Here is a 21,611-nt window from a genome sequence, read left to right as displayed (position 1 = left end):
CCTCACATGCAACCCCCGCAGCCTACACCCCACCTTTACCTCCGCTGCGCACCCCCCACCCTCCCCCGCCCCTCCCCCTCTCCAGGCTACTCCCCCGAGAGCCAGGGCTGGGCCGCCGGCCCCACCCAGGGCCCAGGAGGGAATCGCAGCTGCATCTGGGGAACGAGGGCACAGCCTGCAGGTTGGGGCGGGGGCTGCGGGGAGAGCCCATCCCCAAGGCCAGGCCACCGGGGGTGCCTGGAGAGGGTGGGGGACTCGCCCTGCCCAGCTCCTTGAGACCACCTGGGCACAGGGCTGGGTGAGGCTCCTCCGGCAGGGAGCAGGAAAGAGCGTGCAGGTGGGGGTGGGGGGAACCCTGCTGGGGACCCAGAAACTGTCCCCTTAGTCCCCAGCTATGGGGGGGGGCTGCCCACTCTAGAGGACCCCAGCTGAGGCGAGCACCCCACAGGGGTCAGTCCTACACCTTGTTCTCGCGGGTCTGAGGGCTCCTGGCCGAGGCCCACGTGGCGTGTGGGACAGGGAGCAAAGGGCGGGGCGTCTCCATATCCCCCCCGTTCCCCGCCGGCCAGGACTCAGCTCCTGGGTCTCAGTTTCTCTATCTGCAAAACGGGAGGAAGAGGGTGCGACGGTGCCCACTCCACCCTGGGCAAGGGAGGTCAGAGGGGATGAGGGTGAGCCGAGGACAGCGGGACAGGCGGGCTCCACCCCTGGGCAGGAGAAGGGCTGCAGGCCAGGAAGTCCTGATGCCCACGGCCGGCTGCACCCCCCTTTCCTGGGGCATCCGCTCCAGGTCCCAGAACAAAGGCCACTGGCAGCCACCGCAGGGGGAATGCCCAGCCCCACTGCCCTCTCGGCCCCAGGACCTGCGCCTCAAAGGACCCCCGCCCCCAGGGCCGGGCTAGCTGCGCCAGGCCCCTCCCACCCGCACCAGGGAGTGTGCCCAGAGGGCCCCGCCCTGGGGACACCCTCCGCCTGACTGGGACCCCAGCCGTTCCCATCCCCTGACCTGGGGGAACTTGAGGTCTGCACAGAGCCCAGAGTCACTGTGAAGGTCGGCGGGACGCATCTCAGGCCCACTCCTCCACGAGGCCCCCCCAGCACTCTAGCCGTGTCACCTCCATCCTCCAGAGTCCCCACTTCCGACCCCATGTGGGGCTCCCTTGGCAATGCAGGTCCAGGCCTCTGTCCCCTACCCCCTCAAGCAGGGCACCCCAAAAGGACCCAGTCACTGTGCAGCGGCCGGGGGAGGACGGGGCGCTGAGCCGCTCTCGGAAGGGGCCCGCGGTGAAGGCGGGCACTTCCTGTGGAATTCCACAGGGGCTCAGAAACAGGCAGGGAAGCGGGTGCCCTCGCGCAAGGAGCTGGGACCCGTGTTCTTCTGCCCGAGCCAGCTCCACGGCGCTCAGGTGGGCTGCCCCCTCGCCCCCCTCCCGTGGGCGGCTGGGAACTGGGTGGGTGGGTGGCTGGCCGGGTAGGGTGGGGAGCCGGAGCCTGGGTAGCTGGGTAGCGGTGGGCAGGCCACAAAGGAAGGAAGGGTGGGGAAGGGAGAAAGAGAATGGCCAGCTTACGGGCTGGTCCATCTCCCCACAAACAGCGCTGGGGATGGCCCCGTCCCCTTTTGTGTCACATCTCAGTTGGGGAAACTGAGGCTTGGAGCGGCAGGATGCACACACAGCCCAGGCCCAGCCGCCGGCCCACTTCACACGTGTGGACGCCGAGGCTGGGAGGTGGGGCCACAGCCCAGGGCCGCCGAGTTCCCCCGCCGCCAGCCCCACCCAGCCCAGGCCACCCCGGGGCTGTCATGGAGACCTGGCCATCATGCACCCAGCGAGGGCCCTTGCCCCACCCTCGTCTGGCCAGGCTTGTCCCCAGAGGTGGCGCGAGAAGAGCCCAGCAGCTCGGCAGCCCCGTGGCCACACCCGGGCAGAGGGCACACAGGGTTGTCCCTGAGGTGGCGCCCAGGCTCCAGGGACAGGAGAGCACAGACGTGGGACAAGCCCTGTGAGCCGAAGGGAAGGAGACCCAGGCCCACCCGGATGTGGGCCAGGCGGCCCCGCCAGCCCCGGGCCCTAACAGCTAACCCATGCCCCCCCGGAAGTCCCAGGTCTCTCACTGGGACTTGAACCCACTCCCCACCCCCCCGCCCAGCTGCCCTCCAGGGTCAGGAAGCACCCAAGACTGTCCCTGCACCTCCCCGCGGGGCCTGCCCCTCCGGCCACCTCTCCTCAGACAGCAGGACAGAGGCTCAGCGAGGGGGAGAGACCCCACCAGGTCGCACGCCAGCATAGTGGCAAGGCCTGCCTGGACCTGCCGTCCAGCGCCCCCGCCGGGCCCCCGGGAACAGGGATGGGGTGGGCAGGATGGACCTCGCAGCCGACTCCCAGGCCCCCCGCCCCGCCCCACCCAGGGAGGCGATGGGCCTGCGGGCCCATTTCACAGGCCGGGAGACCAAGGCCTGGGACATCACCTCACCTGGGGCGTGAGACAGCCCGTGGGCGTCCAGCCCGCTCCTGCCTGCGCACACCCAACCCCTCGGTGGCCTCCCCGGTGCAGCACAGGTATCCCAGGAATGTCCACTTCCGCGGCCTCCCCCGCATTCCCGGGCCCCTCCCCTCCCGCCCGCAGAGGATTCCTGAGCAAACACCAGGGCGCCTGGCCAGGGGCCCCAGGGGCTCGCGGCATGTGGTCCCCCCTCGTGCGGTGTCCTCCTGGCTCGGCGCCCTCGCCCTCGCTCTCCCTGTGACCTCTCCTGGCCCCCCATGCAGCCCCCCGTCCCCGCGCACACCAAGGACGTTGAGAAACAAACACGAGGCGCTCATTGCCGCGCCTTCCGCCCCAGCCTCTGCTCCCAGCCTCCGGGCCGCCGGCTGGAGACCTCAGCTTCCAGTCCGGGCCCCGGGGGGAGGGGGGGGCCTTCTTCCAGGCACAGGGGGGTCGGGCTGCGGCAGGCACAAAAGGGACTCTACCTGGCCCAAGTCCAGCGTGACGTTGACCTCATTGTATTCCAGGCCACGGGACAGCGGTGGGCTCTGCCACCAGCGCTCCGTGCCGTCGATGGCGTTGCTCGCAGGGTGTGCCCTGTTGCTGTTTGCTGCAGTGCAGATGTCGCAGTACTGGCCCTGTGGGGGGAGGGAGAGGCAGTCAGATGGCGGGGAAGGGCTGGGAACCCTACCCCTGCCCCGTCACCTCCCGCCCCCGCTGGCCCCACCTCCCATCCAGGACCCTGGCCCACCATTCACTCATTCTCAGGGCGGGTGAGTGCCTACAGCAGCCTCAACCCGGCCGCACCCGTTAAGGAGGAAAGGAGGCGGGGAGGCAGAGGGGCACCCACTTTGGGCGGGAGAAGCACGAGGGGCCTCTCTGAGGAGTGGCATCTGAGGCCTCCCCAGTAAGGCGTGGGCTGGTTCCCCAGGCAGAGGGGCTGCCTGTGCAAAGGCCCTGGGGCAGGAGGAGCCGAGGGGTAAACAGCGAGAAGGCCAGGAGCTGAGGGGGCAGGGCACACGTTACTCCCCCACCCCCACGGCCGCTGCAGGGGCTTCAGAGGGCTCGGGGAAGGATGGAGCCAGGCAGGACCCGAGGAGTGAGGTGGGGCTATAGACAGAAGACTCCTCCCGCCTCCACCAGCCTATCCCCCACACCTCCCTGCCAGGCTCGCCCAGAGCCAGCTGGATTAAGATCTCCTGAGAGATGGAATTAAGCCATTCCGGCAGCCTGTGGGGACAGGCCCCAGAGTAAGCACGTGTGGGCAGCCGGCAGACGAGGCCTGGATCTCCTGGCTCTGCCGCTTCTGAGTCTGGGACATGGCCAAGTCACGGCAGCCGCTGAGTCTCAGTGTCCCCATCTGCAGAGTGGGGGCAATGCTGCCACCTGCTTTGTGGGGCTTGGCCGCTGCTTCTGTCACGGTCCAGCCACCTGCCAGGGGCCTCTCCTCTGAGGAGACAGAGGAGGCTCCCAGCATCTCCTAGCCTGCTGTCCTCCTGAGGAAGGAGCAGGTGCTGGAAGCGGGGGGCGGCGGGGGGACAGAGCTGGGCCCTGGCTGCTGGCTCGGTGGAGGTCCAACCCCCCACCCAGAGGAAACCAGACCTGCCCTCCCTTGGCACACAGAGGCGCACAAAGGCCCTCGGAGACCTGGCATTGACTGAGGCCAAGAGAGGCCGTGTCTGGGACATGGGGCTCCAGCCTCCCAGGGGGCCAGACCTCTCCTAGGAGCTGGAGGTGGGAGCGTGGGAACTGCCCTGCCCCCCACCCCCAGGAGGGCAGCTCAGAGCCCCAGGCTTCCCCACACCAGGATGTGCCCCCCTCCCTGGCTCCTCTGCGCAGGTTTCCGCAGGGCACCTGGATGGCGAGGCCAGGAGGCGGCTGCCCAGGCACCACGCTGCCCATCCAGCTGCCAGGACCCCTGGTGCTGGCGGCTCTGGGTGACCCCAGTGCGGACCCTGCTCCTGCCTGGGGCCCTGGCACCCTGGCCTCTTGCCTTCCATCTCAGTTCAGATGTCACTTTCCCAGCAAGCACCCCCCAGCTCTAGACCACCCAAGAAGCTGACCTGACAACCCCCCTGTGTTTATTCCACAAGCCGGGGAATCGGCTCCATTTACCGCCTCCCTGGGGGGGGTGCACCTGCCTAATTCTTAACTGTGTCTTTGAGGCCACCCTCCAGAGCCATCATACTGAGGGGCTACCGCAAGGACACCCAGAAAAGGACACCATCTGTACAGGCCATGCCACCAAGGTCAAATGGCGACCCCCAAACTGGAACCGGGGTTCTGGCACGCAGACCTGTGGGAGCTCCCAGGGAGGGCAGAGGTGGGGTCCGAGAGGCGCACGGGAAGCATGGCCACATGGGGGTGGGCCACCTGGGGCTGGAGGCTTCTCGGAGGAGGTGGGGAGGGCCACCTGGTTGGGGTGGGGGCCTTCCAAAGGCCGCCTGGGTCAAGGGTCAAAGGCGCCAAAGGTCAACGCCCCGCGTGGCCTCAGCAGGGCCCCTCGGTGACGTGGGCCCTGCCGCCCTCTCTGCCTGGCTTGGGCTCCGCTCTCGCAGTGGACAGGGCGGGAAACCCGACTCCTTCCGCCCTGGGCTGCAGAGGGTCCTGCTGGGAACAGAGCCAGGAAACAAGGAGGGGTGATAAGGACTTCCCCTCCCAGTGAGTCACCACGCTGGCAGCCGAGCCCCCGATTGCCCCGAGGGCTGCAGCCTGCTCAGAATTCCCCTGATGCCCACCTGAAGTCGCAGGGCCAGATTCCCAAGCAGCCCTCTGCCCACCCCAGCTGCCCACAGGACCACCTGGCCCAGAGGCCCAGCAGGGCTCACTCCAGACCCCGGCTGGCACACCCCCCAGCCAAACCCCAAGGGACCCCTGGGAGCTGCTGGCCTGCAGCCTTGGGCCTCCGCCCCATCCTCCCTGGCCTACTCATCCTGCTGTCACAAGACTGGGTCTTGGGACGGGAAGCTGTGCCCGGCCACTCGGCCCCAGACAGAGCCCTATCACCAACCCCGGGGGCGGCCAGGGCGGTGTGCAGACTGGCTGCCCCCAGAGGAGACGGCAGAGGCTCCAGTGGGTACAGCAACTCGCCCGAGGTCACCGGACTGTTCAGGTCATGTCTGTTGGCCATCAGTCTTTCTGGCTGGTCCTTCTGCCACATGGGCAGCCCCAGCACAGGGTGCTAAGGGCCGAGGGTGCAGACTTTCAAAGGGACGTTTTGCCTCTGACTTGCTAGTCTGTGCGCTGGGGGGTCGGGGCAGGGCTGACGTTCTCACTCAGGGCTCCCGCAACGCCATGGCCACAGCCACTTGCCAAGAGGTCCCTGTGTGGCAGAGGGCTCCCCAGGCTCCTCAGGTCAAGAGCTCGGAACTTCAGGGGAGGCGGGCATGGCGTTGTGCCCATGTTACAGATGAGGAGCCCAAGGCTCAGGAAGGGAAGCCACACAGCGAAGGAGAGGGGCTCTGATCCCGGGCCACCAGCTCCTGCACTGCTCCTTTAAGCACCACGAGGGGGCAAGGACCGGCCCCTCCCTCCGGGATCCACGCAGCTGCCCCTACTCAAGAGCCTGGGCGGGCAGCACAGGGGGGGCAATGAGGCAGTGACCTGGAGCCGGAGCCTGGAGCCTGGGCTGCTGAGCAGCAGAATCCCAGCTGAGCATCCTGGGCTGGGAAGTGGGGGTTGGGGGGCTCAGCCAGAACCCCCCCCCAGCCCCTCCCCCTGGCCTGGCCCAGGTGCACTGAGGGCTGCTGCTGGGGGACCCAGGTCCCCCTCTGACCCCAGCCAGATCCTGGCCTGGCTTTAGGGCTTCCCAGGCTTCTGTTTCTCCATCTGAAGGGTGGGCTTGAGACCTGCTGCTCAGCTGTGCAGGGCTTTGAGGAGAGTCCAGGTGTGTCCAGGAGCCCAAGGGAGGGAACACTGCTGTCCCAGATGGCTCTGCAGCACCAGCCTCTCCGCCTCCCCCCAGGGCCCAGGGAAGGAGGCAGGCCAGGCAGAGGCCGAGGGCAGGGAAGGGGCCCCAGCTGAGGCGGCCCCATTCATCACCCAGCCCATCACTCCACTCACCAACTCCCTCCTCCCTCCCCCAGCCTCTCCCACCAGGAAGGTGGCGGCAGGGCAGGTCCCTGGAGGCTGAGGCTCAGGTTACAACAGCCCTGGGGCCCCCAGACTCTCCCTAAGCTTTGGCAGGAGTGGGAAGAAGGGCCTAGCATGGGCTAAGCAGAGCTCCTGGATACCCTGGATGTCCCCACGGCTGAGCTGCGGGGCAGCGGAGAGGCTGCCCGTGATTCCCCAGGTCAAAATCCGTTTGTCCCCCTCCCACCTTGAGGGTCCCACCCACTGGCTAAACCTCCACCAAGCACAGCTTCCAGCCTCCACTTCGGGAGGGAGTCTCCTAAATCAGCGCCCTGGCCCCTCCCGCCCCCATCCCCGTCCCAGCCGGTCGCCAGCAGGTTCCAGCCTGTCCCGGGGGAAGGCGGAGCGGGTCCGCCCCCTCCCCACAGGCAGCCGGCCGCGGAGGCCAAGTCCCGCCCTCGCCGGGATCCCGGGACTTGGGGCCGCCAGGGACCAGGCACCCTCCCCGCCCCGCCCCCCCACCGGCCCGCCGCCGCCGCCGCCGCCGCCGAACTCGCCCGGGGCCGCCGCGTTGCGCCCGCCGGGAGCGACGCGCACTTCCTTGGTTGAGCCAGAACGGCTGAGCTGGGGTCCCTTCGGTCCCACGAAATGCGGAACCCGCGGCGGGGCGCGACGCGGGCGCTGCGGTCGGCGTCCGGGCTCTCCGCGGCGCGTGGGGCCCCCCGACGAGTCGGGCTGGAGTTCGCAGCGCGAGCCCGACGCGTCCCCCGCGCCGGCGTCCCCGCCCGCCCGCCCGCGCCCCTGCCCCCGGCCCGCGCTCACCTGGATGGTCTGGTTGGGGTCCCCGCCGGCCACGGGGCCGCCCACCAACTTGCAGTAGAGGTCCTCGGTGGGGCGCGGGGCGCCGCGCGCCGGGGCCTCCTCGCCGCAGGTGGCCGAGGCGGCGATGCGGGCGCCCTCGGCCAGGTTGAAGTAGGGCGGGTGCAGGCTGAAGCCGCCGCCCTGCGCCGCCCGCGCCCGCGCCGCGCCCAGCAGCGCCAGCCCTGCCAGCAGCAGCAGCGGCGGCGGCGGCGCGGGGCTCCGGGGGCCGCGGGGCCGCGCGCCCAGCTTCGCCATCTTCCAACTCCAGGGACGGCGGGCGCGGCGGGAGCCCGGCGGGTCTGCGCGCGGCGGCCGGCCCGGCTCGGCTCGCTCCGCCCGCGGACGTCAGGCCCCGCCCCGGGCCGCCCGGGCGCCCGAGCCCCGCGCCCCGGGGAGGGGGCGGGGGAGGCCAGGGGGGAGGGGCGGCCGGCGGCCTTAACCCTTGGGACCCCGGCGCGGCCGGCCGCCCGGAAGGGACACCTGCTGGCCTCGGGCCAGGCCGTGGGAACGGGACCCGGCGGCGGCCCCCAGGGCGTGGTCCTGGCTGCGGGCGGCTCCTCGCGCCCTCTGGTCCCGGGCCCCCGGCGCGACCGCCCGCTCTCCGCGGTCTCGAGGCTCCGCTCTTTGTTTTCCGAACTTCGGGCACCTCGGCGGCCGAGCGCCCCCGGCGGCCCCGGCCCAGGCGCCGCGGGCAGGAGTCGGAGACGCTCGCCCAGAGTCCAGCGCGGGGTCCAGCCCTGGCGTCGGCCGCATCTACGGCCCAGCCGTCCCCACCCGCAACCCCAGAACCGGGCCAGAGTCCCGAGCGATCTCAGATCCTGGAGACCTGGGTCCCCGGGACGAAGGGGGTGAACTCCGAGCGCAGCCTCGCTGCCCCCTCTCCCCTCGCAGATTTCGCGTTTTCTCTCCTCAGACTGGCCCCCGCTTCCGCCCCATCCGGCAGGTGTGCGCGAAGATGCGCTCTGCCAGTGCTGGAGGGTGGGAGCCCTGCAGGAGATCCCATCTGCGGAGGGACAGGGATTGGGGTCTCCACGCTTCCCTGAGGAGGCCAGGTCAGATTCAACCCCACCTGGCTCCCCCCTACCCAGGGTTCGGCGTATAAGTACTCTGAAATAGGGAAATGGGTCAGGAGGGATCAGACCTGTGGGGGCCCCCTGCAGCGGAAGGGAGGATGCTCAGAGCCCCATGGGTGCGAAGGAGGACAATTATTAAGTACCTATGGTTTGCAGGGCGGTTGGGGGGTGGCAGATGCGAGCCCACCCTGGTGCCTGGGGTGCCCTGCTTTGGGGCACTGGACTCCACCATCTCTGTTTGCCAGTCAAACCCTCCCACTCAGGACAGGAGCTCAAGGACACTGGGGAGATGGGACTGGACCTAGAGGCCTGAGGCCCAGCTGTTTCTGCGTCTGGGTGACTTCGGCCACTGGGTCTCCTCCCCTCCGGCTCCTGGCCCACGCTGTCTTCAAGGGAAGCCCTGATGGGGTGGGGCGGGTGCAGCTGCTGGGCTGGCGGCTGCCCCCATTCTGTGAGCCAGGCCAGCCGGGTGTCTGTCCCACGTGGGACCCCCTGGACAGTCCTGGAGCCGAGTAAGTGCCTGGAGTGGCAGCCAGCTGGTCCCGGCAGTGGGGGTCCTGCTCCAGCAGCTGTTCCCAGAAGGTTGCAGCACAGGCCACAGCTTCCTGTCTGTCCCTGGCCTCCTGCAGATCCTGAATCTCAAGGGGCTGGAGGGCCGCTTCTCTCGGGAGCTGAGAAATAAGCAATGGGTGCCCCTCCCTCCCCTCTCCCTCCACCTGGAGGCGGGCAAGAAGAGGTGGCTCCCCAAGACAGGGAAGCTCCTGAGTGGGGGAGGGACTGGCAGGGGGGACAGGCGGGGGATGGGGGTGGGGGGGGGACAGGGGGACACCAGCAGGAATGTGCAGACAGGTCAGCTCTCCAGCTAATTTATGATCCCTTGGGAGGGACAGACCAGACACAGAGCTGCTGGGTCCCCAGACGGGGGATTTGACCTGCGGGCCCTCGGCCCTTCGTACTGCCCGGAGGTCCCCTGCAAACACACCATGGCAGGGCCCTCTGGCCCTGGCACCCCCTTGATAGCTGGGAACCCTCCCACCCTCCACCCCCAGGTCAAGGGAGGGGCCAGCGGGCTGAGGTGAGAGTGGGAACCCTCTGGGCCTCCACCGTCCAGGACACAGAGCAGGCGGGAGGGAAGGCGGCGGCCGAGAATGCGCTGAGTCAACCCAGCAGGAGGGTTAATCCCGGGCTAGCTTCTCCCCGGCTGACAGCTGCCCCAGAGCAACTGGTGGCCCAGGCCTGGGGTGGGGGGGGCGTGGGAGGAGTGGGCAGAGGAGGAGAATGTGGCGAAAGGGGCTGGGTGAAGTCCCCGCTCTCTGCCCCCGCCCTGTGCCAGCTGCTGTGCCCCAGCTGGGCAGGAGGGAGGAGGGCTACCCAGTGGCCTCATGGGAGGGAGCCCATCTCTGCCCACCTTCACCCCTGCTGCCCATGTCCCATGTCCAGCCACTCCTTTCCAAACGGCCCAGGGCGTGTTTGCTCCGACTCCTGGGCACCCAGCCGCCCATTCTGCTTATGAACCGGGACACTGGGAACAAACGTCCAGGGTCAGTCAAGAGCACAGGGGGAGGGAGTCGGTCTGTCCTTCACTCCCCCCCCCACGTGTATTGGGCACCTTTGGGGGACATTCGGGTCCCTGATGTAGTGCCCGCTTCCCAGCGCTGCCCCACAGGAGAGAGGTGCCCGGCCCTGGGAGCCGGGAGGTGGTTAGAGGGCCGTAGAGGTGGCCTGTTCTCTGTCCTATTAGGCTCTGGCCATCCCCCACGGCCTGACCCCAGGCTCAGAGCCCTTCCCCACACAGCCCCAGGGCAGCAGGAGCCCCAGGACCTGAGGGAAGTCAGCAGGTGGCAGCCTCAGTGGGGAGCAGATGCTCCAGGCCCCTGGTGGGCATCCAGCCAATTCCCTCTCAGCCCCCAGGATGTGGCCTCTGCCGTGGGGTCTGGACCAGGGAGCCTGCCCTCAGGACAGCAACCCTCACCTGAGCTGCCCCCTGCCGGCTCCGACGGTATCCCCAGGGGTGCCCCATCTGCGGGACAGCTGTGGAGACCAGCAGGCCAGGCCATGAGGGACACACCTGCCCCAGCGGCCCCAGGAGCAGCCGCGTGGGGCGCCCCTTACTCTGTGCTCTCTCTGTAGCATCCGTGCGTCAGAATGGGTCATGGATACTGGACTGCCTGTCCCGGAGCCCAGCTCTCAGGCCGGCTGGGTGCTGCACCCTTGGGAGAAGCCCACAGTTGAAGTGGGTGTGAGCAGTGCTGCATGAGGCGGAGGAGGCCCGCGCCTCGGCCTGCGTGCAAGGGAGGCCGCACACTTTCAGCTGCTCTTTGCTGGGAGTGTTTGAGCAGGATGAGGTTTCAGAGAAGCCAGGCTGTGGTTTGGAATATGTGGGGTGGCTTTCCCTCCCCCAGGGCTGCTCCCATGGCCTTCCAGGCCCGACGGGCGAGAACGTGGGCCGTCCATCGGACAGAGGGGCGGGGCGCAGGCGCAGGGCTGATGCTGGTGGCCGCTGCGTCAGCCTTGGTCCAGCCCAGTGCGTGGGGCAGGATGCAGACCAGCTGGGTGCTCTGAGCTCTCACAGCTGAGAGGAGGCCTCCTGAGGTGGTAGACCCAGCAGGTCTGGCCCCGGAGCTCCCAGGCTCTCAGCCCTTGCTCAGCCCGGAGCCCTCCCCTGGCCTTGGGCTCGCATGGTCCACTGTGCGGCCGGCCCAGCGCTGGGAGCCGAGGGGCTGGAGGCCAGCGGGCACCAGAAGGGTAGGGCCAGGCTGGAGTCCCAGCATTTCCAGCACAGGGAGCATCTGGGTCAGGCTGCTGGACCACCTCTGGGCACTTCCTGGCCTCCAGGGTATGTGGCCCTGGGAACCCTCGGGGATGCCAGGCGTTGGGTTAGTCCCAACCAGCAACAGATGGTTTTGAGCCACATCCTGCCAGCCAAGTCCCCTCCTCGGGGAGCCCTCTGACCCGGAGCTCCGGAGGGTCTGCCTCTGTCTGCTCTGTGCCCGGCTATTAGGGCACAGGCCCCAGGGTGCCCATCGCAGGCCTGCCCCTCACAGGCATCCTATGGGGACACTGCATATTGGGGGCATGGACCTGAGCTGCCAGGCCCCCAGGTCCTGGGCTCTCCGCAGAGGTTCCCCTTCAAAGCTCTTTCCTCCTGCTCAGCTTGCCTCCCTCCCAACTGGTGTTGACCGGCAGGCCTATAAGAAGCACACGAAGCTAGGATGCTCGGAAACGGGGGCTCAGCGACTCTCCTACGGGGCGGGCGGCATGCTTTCAACGAACACGGAACGCAGAGCCTGGACTGGGCAGGAGTCCAGAGTCTGGGGTCCAGCTTGAATGCCCCCTCCAGCAGCCTCCTCATCGCCAGCTGAGTGTTGGGGATCCCCTCCCCCGCTGATATGGGGGTGCCAGACCAGGTCAGCTTGAGGGCTGGGACCCTTGCAATGACAGCTATGGGTGCTGTACCTGCTGGGCCCTGGGCCCCGGGCCCCGGGCTGGCACACACGCCTCAGCCCGTCTCCTCCCAGGCCAAACAGGGCTTCTGCCTGTCTGAGGATAAAATCCAGACCCCTGACTGCAGCGCCAAGCCCCGGGGTGGTGTGGGGGGGGGCCCTCTCTGGTCAGTTGGCACACCCTCCAGGCGCTGCCTCCTCCTCTGTCGCGTGGAGACCTCCTTTGGCCTTGTCACCTTCCCTCAGGAGGGGACAGAGCCCCTCTGTCCCCTGGCCTGACCATCTGGGCCTCTAGGCACCACCCCAGAGAGCCAGCGGTGGTGCACCTGCCCTGATTTCTTCCATGGGTTCGTGTTGTGAATGAAAGCCCGCCTGCGTCCCTCTTGTCCACCCTGCCGAACCCTCACCCCCAGGCCTGGCGAGGAGGCGCCCAGAGTGCTCCCTGCATGAAGGAACAGACACCCTCTGTGGACCGGCCGCAGGGGCAGGTCCGTCCAGGTTGTGGAGCAGTTTAGAGGAAGCCTCCAGCTCCCAGGAGAAGCCTGGCTGCTGGGCCCCGGGGCCCCCTCCCAGCCCAGGGTCTGTGAGCAGGAAGAAGGGGCAGCGCGGGCTGGGGAGGGGGCTGCAGAGAGAGGCCGTGGCCTGTGCGGGGCCCAGGCATCAGCTTCCTGGCAGAGAGTCACCTTCCTCCCTGGCTCATTAGACACCTGCCCTGCACCCCGCCCTTAGCTTGGGGACAAATCTCAGACCCCATCCTTGAGGTACAAGGCAGGGGGCCTTGGGAGCCCCTGGGGAGGGGTCTGGAACCTCGGGGGCAATCCAGCCATCTCCAGAGAGCAAGGGGGGGGGGTGGTTCAGTAACGGGGCTGCTCTTAGGACCCCAGATCCAGGCACCGCCTGGCACCTTGCGGGGTGGGAGGGGCGGGGGGGTCCAGGCCTCGGATCCCAGGTCTGTGGGGAGCACGTGGGGTGACCCAACAGCCAAATTTACACCAGTCTCTGCCTTCCCTGCACAGGATTGGAGGCCGGGGCGGGGTGGGGGGGCTGACGTCTCCGTGGCGTCATTTTTTATCCTATTGGCCTTCGGCCTCCATGGTCACCACCTCCCCGCTCTGCACTCCAGACGAGCGAGCTGCCCTGGGGAATACACGCCAGCACAGAGAGAGGGGTGGCACCCTGGGGCCTGGGTAGCCCCTGCCATCGCTCCCAGGTCAGGCCCCAGCAGGCCCCTCCCCCGCCCCCCCTCCCTGGGGGCCTGGCCAAGCTCTGGTTCCCATGGGGGGGCGGGGCGGGGTGAGGGCTCTGCAGCTTCTCCAGGAGGTGCCCACAGACGGCCTTATATGGCCAGGAGGCCTCGCTGCCCAGGAGGAATCTGATCCCCCGCAGGAAGGCCAGGGACCCAGAGCTGCGCCTGGGGCAGGGCCGGAGCCTCTGGAAGCCAGAGGAGCCCGAGCCCCTCGCCAACTCTGGGACAGCTGGTTGGGGGCCCGGTGGTGAACCCTGGGTGTCAGCCACCCTGGCAAGAGCAGCCAGACTGGGGGTCAGGCTGCCCCTTCCAACCCCACGCAGACCACACCAGGTATGCCCACTCCCGGCCTGCCATGGCCTGGGTCCAGCAGCCCCTGCTCTGGCCTTGACCAGCCAGGTCACGGGCCCTCAGCAGGTTGCCTCCCCCAACCCCCCGGGGCTGGCCCAGCCTGGCATCGGCCCCTCCCTCGGAGCTGCGCTAGGGGCCCTGAGCCACGCCTGGGCACCGCCTGGGCCTCACCCTCGCAGCCTCCATCTCTCCCTCCATCACCTGGCCTCTGTGTGCCCACTCTCCCTCTCTGGGCTTCTCACTCTCTCACTCCCCCAGCCCCGCCCCGCCACGTCTCTGTGTCTCCTGCTGTCTCTGGCTCTCCCCACACACCTGCTGCCCTAGTTTGCCTGGGACGCGCTCTCCCCACCTCTGCCCCCCTTGCCCCTCCAGGCCTTTGCACAAGCCACACCTTTGACCAGGAATGTCCCCCCACCCTCCGGACCCGGCCCACCCTACAGACCAGCTCCACGGCCCCCGAGGCCCCCCGTCTGGTGTGCATTCTCCCCTCATTCGACAGCTCTGTGACATTCACCACATTTATTTCACTTCTTCTTATGACCTGATTATTTATTTTGCGTCCTGAGCCCGGCTGAGCAGGTGCTGGGCCATTGTGGCTGGAGGCCGGGACCCCTGTGCCCGTGGCCTTTGCAGTGGCCTGGAGCCCCAGGTGGGGGCAGGCAGGCCCATGGAAGGGGGCCAAGCACCCAGACCCTCGTGGGTATTGCTCCCTCGTGGGTCTGAGGGCCACAGCACAGAGTAAATAATACCTGCAGTGAAGGTGTGGGAGTCGGGGCCCTTTGCTGCCGGTGGGGACACAGCCAGTGTCCCATGGGTCCCACACTCTCACTCCCAAATCCCACCCGTGAACGTTCGTGGCAGCCCTTTCCCTGCCAGCCTGGAAAAGCCCAGGTGCCCATCAGCAGCTGAGCGGGCGAGCGGGTATGAGGTGGTCCAGGCACGCGGCCAAGTGTTTGCTGAAGAAAGGCTCGACGCCCACACGGCCGCTGCACGCGAGCTGGGAGGCAGGCTCCTGGGAGAGGCTGCCTGGTCTGGAGCTGGGGGTGCACCTGGGTCACCGGCCTCTCCCAGGGGTGGAGGGGGCAGCTCGGCTGGGCTGGTTCGGGCACCGCTTACCTGGGAGTGGGTGCCTGTCAGGTGGAGGGGGAGGAGGCAGAGTCACCTCTGGGTGCCAAGGACCCCCCAGCCACATACACACACATGTAAACACACACACACATACACACATGCACACCTACACAATTACACATATACCTATGCACACAAACACACCTTCACACACACACTATACACATGCATACATATGTACACACATTCACACACACACACACACACACACACGCGCGCGCGCATGCACACACACGCACATACACATATCCACAGGTGCATGCACACGTGTAGGGCGGGCCTGTGTTTAGGGCCGTGGCGAGGACACGCAACCCTCGACAGGGAACTGACCCAGCCTGGAACGCGGACCCCCGTGGGCCTCCCACCCCGTCCTCACTGAGCGCCCACGGGGCCCCCAGTCACACGCAGGCTCGTGCCTCGGAGGCCTGATGGGGAAAGTCACCCTAGGACCAGGCCTCCCCCGTCCCCTTGACAGGTGACCTGACAGGGGCTCCCCCAGGGCCCCCCGGGCTTCCAATGCCAATGCCACCTCTCGTAGCCCCAGTGTCATAAAAGGAGGGCTTGCGAGTTCAGAAGGCAGGCAGGGGCATGGAGGTGGCGCCCGGCTGGGCCACTGCCCCCCGCCCCCGCGCCCCTCCCCAGTCCCTCTGTCACAGAGGTGGGGGTGGGGGTGGGCTCAGCTCCAGGCCTCCGTTTGCCTCAAGTTTCAACATTTACAAAACTTTTGTCCCGAGGCTGCTCTGGGGAGAGATTTCCTAGAGGAATGTAAACACAAGATGGGGAGGCTCCTGCCAGACCCTGGGCTGGGGGGCTCGCGGGAGCCTGGCCTCCCTCTCCCAGGGGACCTGGGGGTCCGAGCCCGGCCCTCCCAGGAGCAGCGGTGAGGGTGGAGGCGGGCAGCGGAGCCCCTCCCTGGGGGCCAGGTCTTTGTGGCCCCCGTGCTCCCGGTCCGCTGGGGACTTGCCGTGTGGCCTCAGGTCAGAAGTGCTACCTCCCTGGCCCGGGAGCAACGGGGCTGACCGTGCCTCCTGCCTCGACTTTGGCCCCAACGCCCCAGCGCCCAGTGTTCTTAGGGAGTGGCTGTTTCCGGGGCCCTGGCTCCTGCTTGGACGCTCACAGAAGCCCACCTGTCAGAGGGGAGATGGAGGGTCAGAGCGGCCCTGTGGCCTCTGCCTGTCCCCAGCACTGCGACTCCGAGGCACGGCGATGGGCCGCTGCTCAGGGCTCGGGGCTCTGACCTGATCTGCCAGGTGCCCACTCCCCGCCACGAAGGCTTGTCCTGGCTGGACAAGTGCCCACGGCCTGGCTATTGAGGGCTGACCCTGGGTGCCCTCGGCAAGGCCCTGTGGCACCAGCCCCAGAGCCGAGCAGGACAAGGCCCATCAGGAGGTTATCTGGGTCCCGCAGGAAGCTGGCTCAGGCTGCCCTCAGGGCCTCCTGGAATCGCCACCAGGAATTCCCTGAGACCCCAGCCCCTGCCCACCCAGGGGGAGGAACATGCCAAAGCCAGGAGCCGGGAGGAGGGTGTGAGGGGGCCTCGGCCTTCTGGAATCCTCCAGGCCTGGCAGTGGATCCTGCTGCCCCTCCCTGCCCCCACACAGAGAGGGCGCCTGGTCTGTCTCTCAGGCTGCAGGCGCACTGCGGTGACCAGTGTGAAAGGGCTGGTCCCTGCAGGCCACATCCCCTCCCCGGAGAGGCCTTCCCTGACCCCCCCAGCCTCTTCAGGGGCCACTGCCCTTTGAAGCCTCCCTGCAGGGCCGTCCTGGGTGCTGCGGGACAGGGCGGTATCCCAGCCTCCATCCACTAGTGGCCAGTGGCGCCTGTCCACCCCTGCTGTGACAGCCAGCACTGCCTGCCGTGTGTCGTGGGGGGGTCTGGGAGGAGACTCCCGCCCCGGGCCTTCCCTAGACGACCTGCTTTGTCCTCTTCCCCAGCCATGAGCTCCCCTGGGGACAGGGGCCTCGTCCTGCACCCTGCAGGGCCCGGGACAGCCACCACGTGGGGTCACAGCAGGTGGGGGCGATGGCACATCCTGGGGTCTCAGGGTCCCAGCACAGCTGCAGAGCTGGGCAGGGAGGGGGAAGCTGCCCAGGGCTCTGAGGAGCCGGCCGGCCAGGCTGAGCAGGACAAGCCCGGGCCAGACCAGCTCACCTGGGGCAGGAATGTGGATCCCGGCACCTTCCTCCCCCGCTTTCCAGGGCACACAAACCTCCGCCTGCGGGCACGTTCCCGCAGCTGCCGACAGCTCTGCTGGCTGGTGCTCAGGGGCCGGGCAAGCCTGAGAGCGGCCTGTGCTGCCCATGGGCCTGGGCACCTTCCTCTCTGATCCACCCCTGGCCCCCAGCTGGGCGTCCCCAGGGCACAGACAGAAGAGAGGGGTGGGACCTCCCAACCCGCCCGGCTTCTGACTGCATCGCTGCCTGACTCGTTGCCTGAACTCCCATCCTAGCCTTTCTAGGGCTCCGCCTGGGGCTTTGGCGGCGACCTCTCCTCCAGCACAAGGCCCCACCCCGCTGCACTGCACCTTAGCCCTCCCTGCCGCAGACCCCGGCTCCCTGGCTCTGGGGGAGCCACTTCCTCCCCCAGGGCCTCGGTTTCCTGTTCTGTGAAGTGGACTCACAACTGCCCTTCCTCACGGGGTTGCCCTGGGGCCACACCGTGGGGGCCCGACCAAAGGCTCGGTTCACAGGCAAGAGGAGTGAGGCTGCGAAGGACACGGGGTGGGAATGCATGGCTCCCTGACCTTGGCCGCGTGCAGCTGCCCCTGGATGCGCGGTCCTGCGTGGGGCAGCTGGGCTAACCCACACGTGTCCCGAGGCAGGAAGAGCCGGTCCGAGTTTACCTCCCAGACAGACAGACAGACCATTGGACCACTTCCCCTGGAGACACTGGTGACAAAGGGGCAGGCGGATGACTCGTCGTTCCCTCCAGGTGCACAGGCCCAGGGTGCCCTGTCCGGTTGAACCCTCGCCTCCACCCACGGAAGAAGGGAGAACAGCTTCACCCCTCTTTGTGTTTCGGCCCTCGAGGCATTTGGCCATTCCTTGGCCAGGGATCAAACCTGCGTCACAGCAGTGATGCTGGATCCCTAGCCCTCTGTGCCACAAGGGAACTCCCAGCTTCAGCCTTCTGATAGGGAACCTGAGACTCAGAAAGAGAGAGGGATAGGGCTGGGGTCCGAGGTCAGCTTGGACACCAACCGTGGCGTCTGCCCCTGGCAGGCCCAGCCCCAGGGGAAAGGTGGGCCTGGCAGCCTCCTTCCTTTGAACCTGAAACTCCACCCAGTTTGACTGGGACTTCCTGGCCGCTGGCCAGCCGGGTGAGCCCACTGGGTGGCCACGGGGATGAGCCAGCTGTGTGCCTGGGACGCTGTGTGCCTGGGACGGAAGGGCCTCCTTTCCTGTCCCTTGGCTCTGTCCTCACAGCCAGGCCCCGAGGGAGGGGTGGGGCCAGAAGACGGGCCGTGCCTGGCTATGTGACCTCATCGTCCTCTCCCGGGCGTCAGCTGGCGTCCAGGGGCCCGGCTCGGCCCCCAGCCCCGCCTCCAGAGTGCCTTCACCTGCATCTGGGCACTGGGCCTGCGAGAGCCTCCGAGGGGGCGGGTGGGGAGGGGCACGGGCCCACCCAGTCCCCGGCCCTGACCCTGACCCAAGGCGGCGTGGTCAGCACTACACCCCGGCTGCCTGGGTGAACATGGGATGCTTAGGGTTTGTGTTCCTTGCCACGTGTAGGTTAGATCACAAGAAAAAATCGAATGCAGAAAGATAAGTAACCAGACAAAGTGAAACAAAGTAAGACGGAACAGAGCTGACGCTGGCCGCCACGCTCAGGCTGCCTCCGGCTGCCCGCCGGTGGGGACCCACATGTGCCGCATCTGCTGTGACCTCCCTGGAGCCTCGCTGAGACTGGAGGGCTGGTGACTGCCCGTGTCCCTCCGAGACTGGAGGACCGTCTGGAATCACCAGGGAGGTGGGGGCACCAGGCCGTGCCGGTGGCTCACTGAGGCCTGCATGCTCCATGCCCCTGGGGCCCCTCCGAGGCTGGGCCTTCTCCCGAGAGCAGAGGGCAGCCAGGAGGGGCCCGTGGCCAGAGCTCCTGGCCAGCTCTGCACGGGGACAAGCCTGTCCCTTGGCCCTGACCTGCAGCTCACCCTGGGCCTGCACTCAGGCCAGGAAGGAGGGTTTCCTGGTTTCAGGGCTGGTCCCCTTCCACACACAATGGGTTTGGGGCTGACCTGGCCTGGCCCAGCCAGAAACGGCTGCTGGGGGTGGGGGGAGGTTCCCGGGTGGCCGTTGTCACCACACATCCGGGGGCCCCAGGCACCTGACTGCAAGGTGGGCCTGCAGCCTCCACCTGCACCTGGGCCCCCGGCCTCCAGCCCCCCGCCTGGGCAGCCTGAACAAGGACCAGGGAGAGACTCAGCTTCCAGAGTCTTCTGCAGCTGTGTGACCTGTGTCATGACCTCATACTGAGCACATGGTGGTGGTGACAGTGATGGGATGACGGTGGTGGCGGTGCGTGCTGGCACACCGAGGGCCTCCCAAATTCCATGTGGGTTCTGAGCCCCGTGCACACATGCGCCATTACCACCTCCCCGCTTTATCAGCCGGGAGGGGGCAATGACGCAGCGTGTCACACGGCTAAGAGGCACAGGGCGTGCAAACCCAGCCTGCAGCCCTGGTGCGATGCTGGGAGTCACGTGGTCCAGGGCCCCCGGGGGCAGGAACAGCCGTGTCCTGCGAATACAGGGGCCCTCGCGGGTCCTCATGGGACCACCCTGCGGAACTGCGGCTGCCCCGGACCCTGGCGGCTGGCCAGGATCAGCAAGGGTGCCTCGGAGTGCCAGGCTCGCTCAGCGCCCCCAGCTTCGGCCCTGTCCCCACCTGGAGACCCCACAGGAAGCTCGGGCAACAATGCACTCCTTGGGTGCATGTGGGCCGGGCCTGAGGGAGGCAGCCTGCAGGACAGTGGGCAGGGCTGTGCGGGGCCGGGAGCAGCACGGGAGCAGCTCTGGACGCCCCGCAGTGGCTGCCGGGGAGAGTACATGGGCCCGGGACGTCCGGCTCGGCTCCACCCGCGCAGCTGCCCCACTTCAGGGGGCCCCTCCCTCCTGTTGGCGGGCCTGGGACTTTGGACAACAGGGCTTCTTAGAGAGGGGCTCATCCAGATGTCATGGTCTGGAGAGAGGGGTCACAGAGCTTCCTTTTGAAGACCTGGCCTCTGGGACCCTGTCCCAGGGAACCGGGGACTGTGATGTCTTCTATGTGCGCGCGAGTGGTTTTTTGTTTCCTGGTGGCCTAGCAGGTTAAGGACCTGGCATTGCCACTGTTGTGGCGCGGGCTGATCCCTGGCCTGGGAACTCTGGCACACTGGCGGCTTGGCCAGAAATTTTTTTCCTTTTTTTTTTGAGAGTCAAGTTTTATTTGGGGTGAAATTAGGACTTAAGCCCAGGCAACAGCACCTCAGGTAGCCCCGAGAAACTGCTCTCCCAATTTTTTTTTTTTTTATGTGATAAAATATATCTAAAACTTTCGCCTTTGACCACTCTCAGGCGTGTGGCTCACGGGTATTAAACACACGCATGCTGCTGTGCAGCCACTGCCACCACCATCTCTAGAAACGTCTCGTCTTGCGAAGACGGAGCTCCAGGCCATGAAACACTAACTCCCTCCCCGCCCCTGCCCCCCGCAGCCCCCGTCCTACTCTCTGCCTGAACCTGAACCGGGCTGCTTTAGGTCCCTCCTCGTGGTGGAATTACACGGCCCGTTTCACTCACAACGTCCTCAAGCTTCACCCCATGCAGGTGTTCCAGCCTCCTTCCTCCCGCAGCTTCCTGCTGTGCCCAGAGCACGCGTCTGGCTCACCCGCTCACCCACCCAGAGACGCCTGGGTTGCTCCTACGTCTTGGTGATTGTAAGGCTGTGATCACGGGTGTGCCAGGATCTCTTCATGACACTGCTTTCACTTCTTCTGGGAAAATGGTCCAGAAGCGGAACTGCGGGACCATATGCAAGTTCTATCTTTATATTTATTTACTTTTTTCTCTTTTTAGGGCCACACTCACGGCATGTGAAGGTTCCCAGGCTAGCGGTCAAATTGGAGCTGCAGCTGCCGGCCTACACCAGAGCCACGGCCATGTGGGGTCCGAGCCCTGTCTGCGAACTCTACCACAGCTCACGGCAACGCCGGATCCTTCACCCACTGAGCGAGGCCAGGGATCGAACCTGCATCCTCATGGATGCTAGTTGGGTTCGTTTCCTTCGAACCACGACTGGAACTCCAGGGGGGGTTCTGTTTAATTTTTTGAGGATCCATGCTGTTTCCCACAGCGGCTGTTCTGGCTCACATTCCAACCCACAAGGGTTCCAGTACCTCCACACCCTCGCCCACACCTACTCTTTCTAAATCACGCGGAGGCCTTCCTGAAGGGCGGGAGCCGCGTCCTGCAGCTGCGTCTGCAGCGCCCCGACCCTCGGGTGTTGAGCATCTTCCCCGTGCAAGTTGGCCGCTGGCACATCTCCTCTGGGGAAATGTCTCTTGGGGTCCTTTGCCCATTTTTAATTCAGGTCTTCGTTCCCTCTATACTCTGAACATTAACCCCTTATCGGATGTAAGTACCTTCTCCCATTCTTTGGGTTGCCTTTTTTTTGGGCTGTCCTGCGGCACATGCAACCCAGGCCAGGGATCAGTTCTGAGCTGCAGTTGCTGCCCAAGCCTAACCTGCTGTGGCAGGCTGGGGATGGAACCTGCGCCCCAGCGCTCCCAGCGCTCCCAGGACGCCATCAATCCTGCTGTGCCAGTGGGACTTTGCCTCTTCACTCTGTTCATGGTGTCTTTGATGCACACATTTTTCAAACTTTGTCTTTTTTGTTGTTGCTGATTCTGTCTTTCATCTCATGTGCAAGAAAGCATCGCCAAGGCAAAAGCTGTGCCCTAAATTTTCCTCTAAGAGTTTCA

General features: G+C 66.7%; 1 protein-coding gene across 2 annotated transcripts in view; it reads right to left on the bottom strand.

Annotated features, from left to right (window-relative positions):
• Positions 1-7,695, bottom strand: part of LAMA5 (laminin subunit alpha 5) — a 50,286-nt gene extending 42,591 nt beyond the window's left edge. The window contains exons 1-2 of one of the 2 annotated variants that reach the window (XR_007133781.1): positions 7,375-7,695; positions 2,967-3,119 (exon numbers count right to left, since the gene is read on the bottom strand). Coding sequence is in view for 1 of the 2 variants with exons in the window: in XM_047770703.1 (XP_047626659.1) it covers positions 2,967-3,119; positions 7,375-7,668 (447 nt within the window). In the remaining variant the exon portion in view is untranslated. The remainder of the gene's footprint in view (positions 1-2,966; positions 3,120-7,374) is intronic. The other variant, XM_047770703.1, reaches the window with a different exon arrangement.
• Between the last annotated feature and the right edge of the window lie 13,916 nt (positions 7,696-21,611).

The sequence above is a fragment of the Phacochoerus africanus genome, chromosome 3 (genome assembly GCF_016906955.1).
Source record: "Phacochoerus africanus isolate WHEZ1 chromosome 3, ROS_Pafr_v1, whole genome shotgun sequence".
NCBI lineage: Eukaryota > Metazoa > Chordata > Mammalia > Artiodactyla > Suidae > Phacochoerus > Phacochoerus africanus.
Note: the sequence above shows the minus strand (reverse complement) of the source record. Positions and strands in the feature narration are given on the sequence as shown.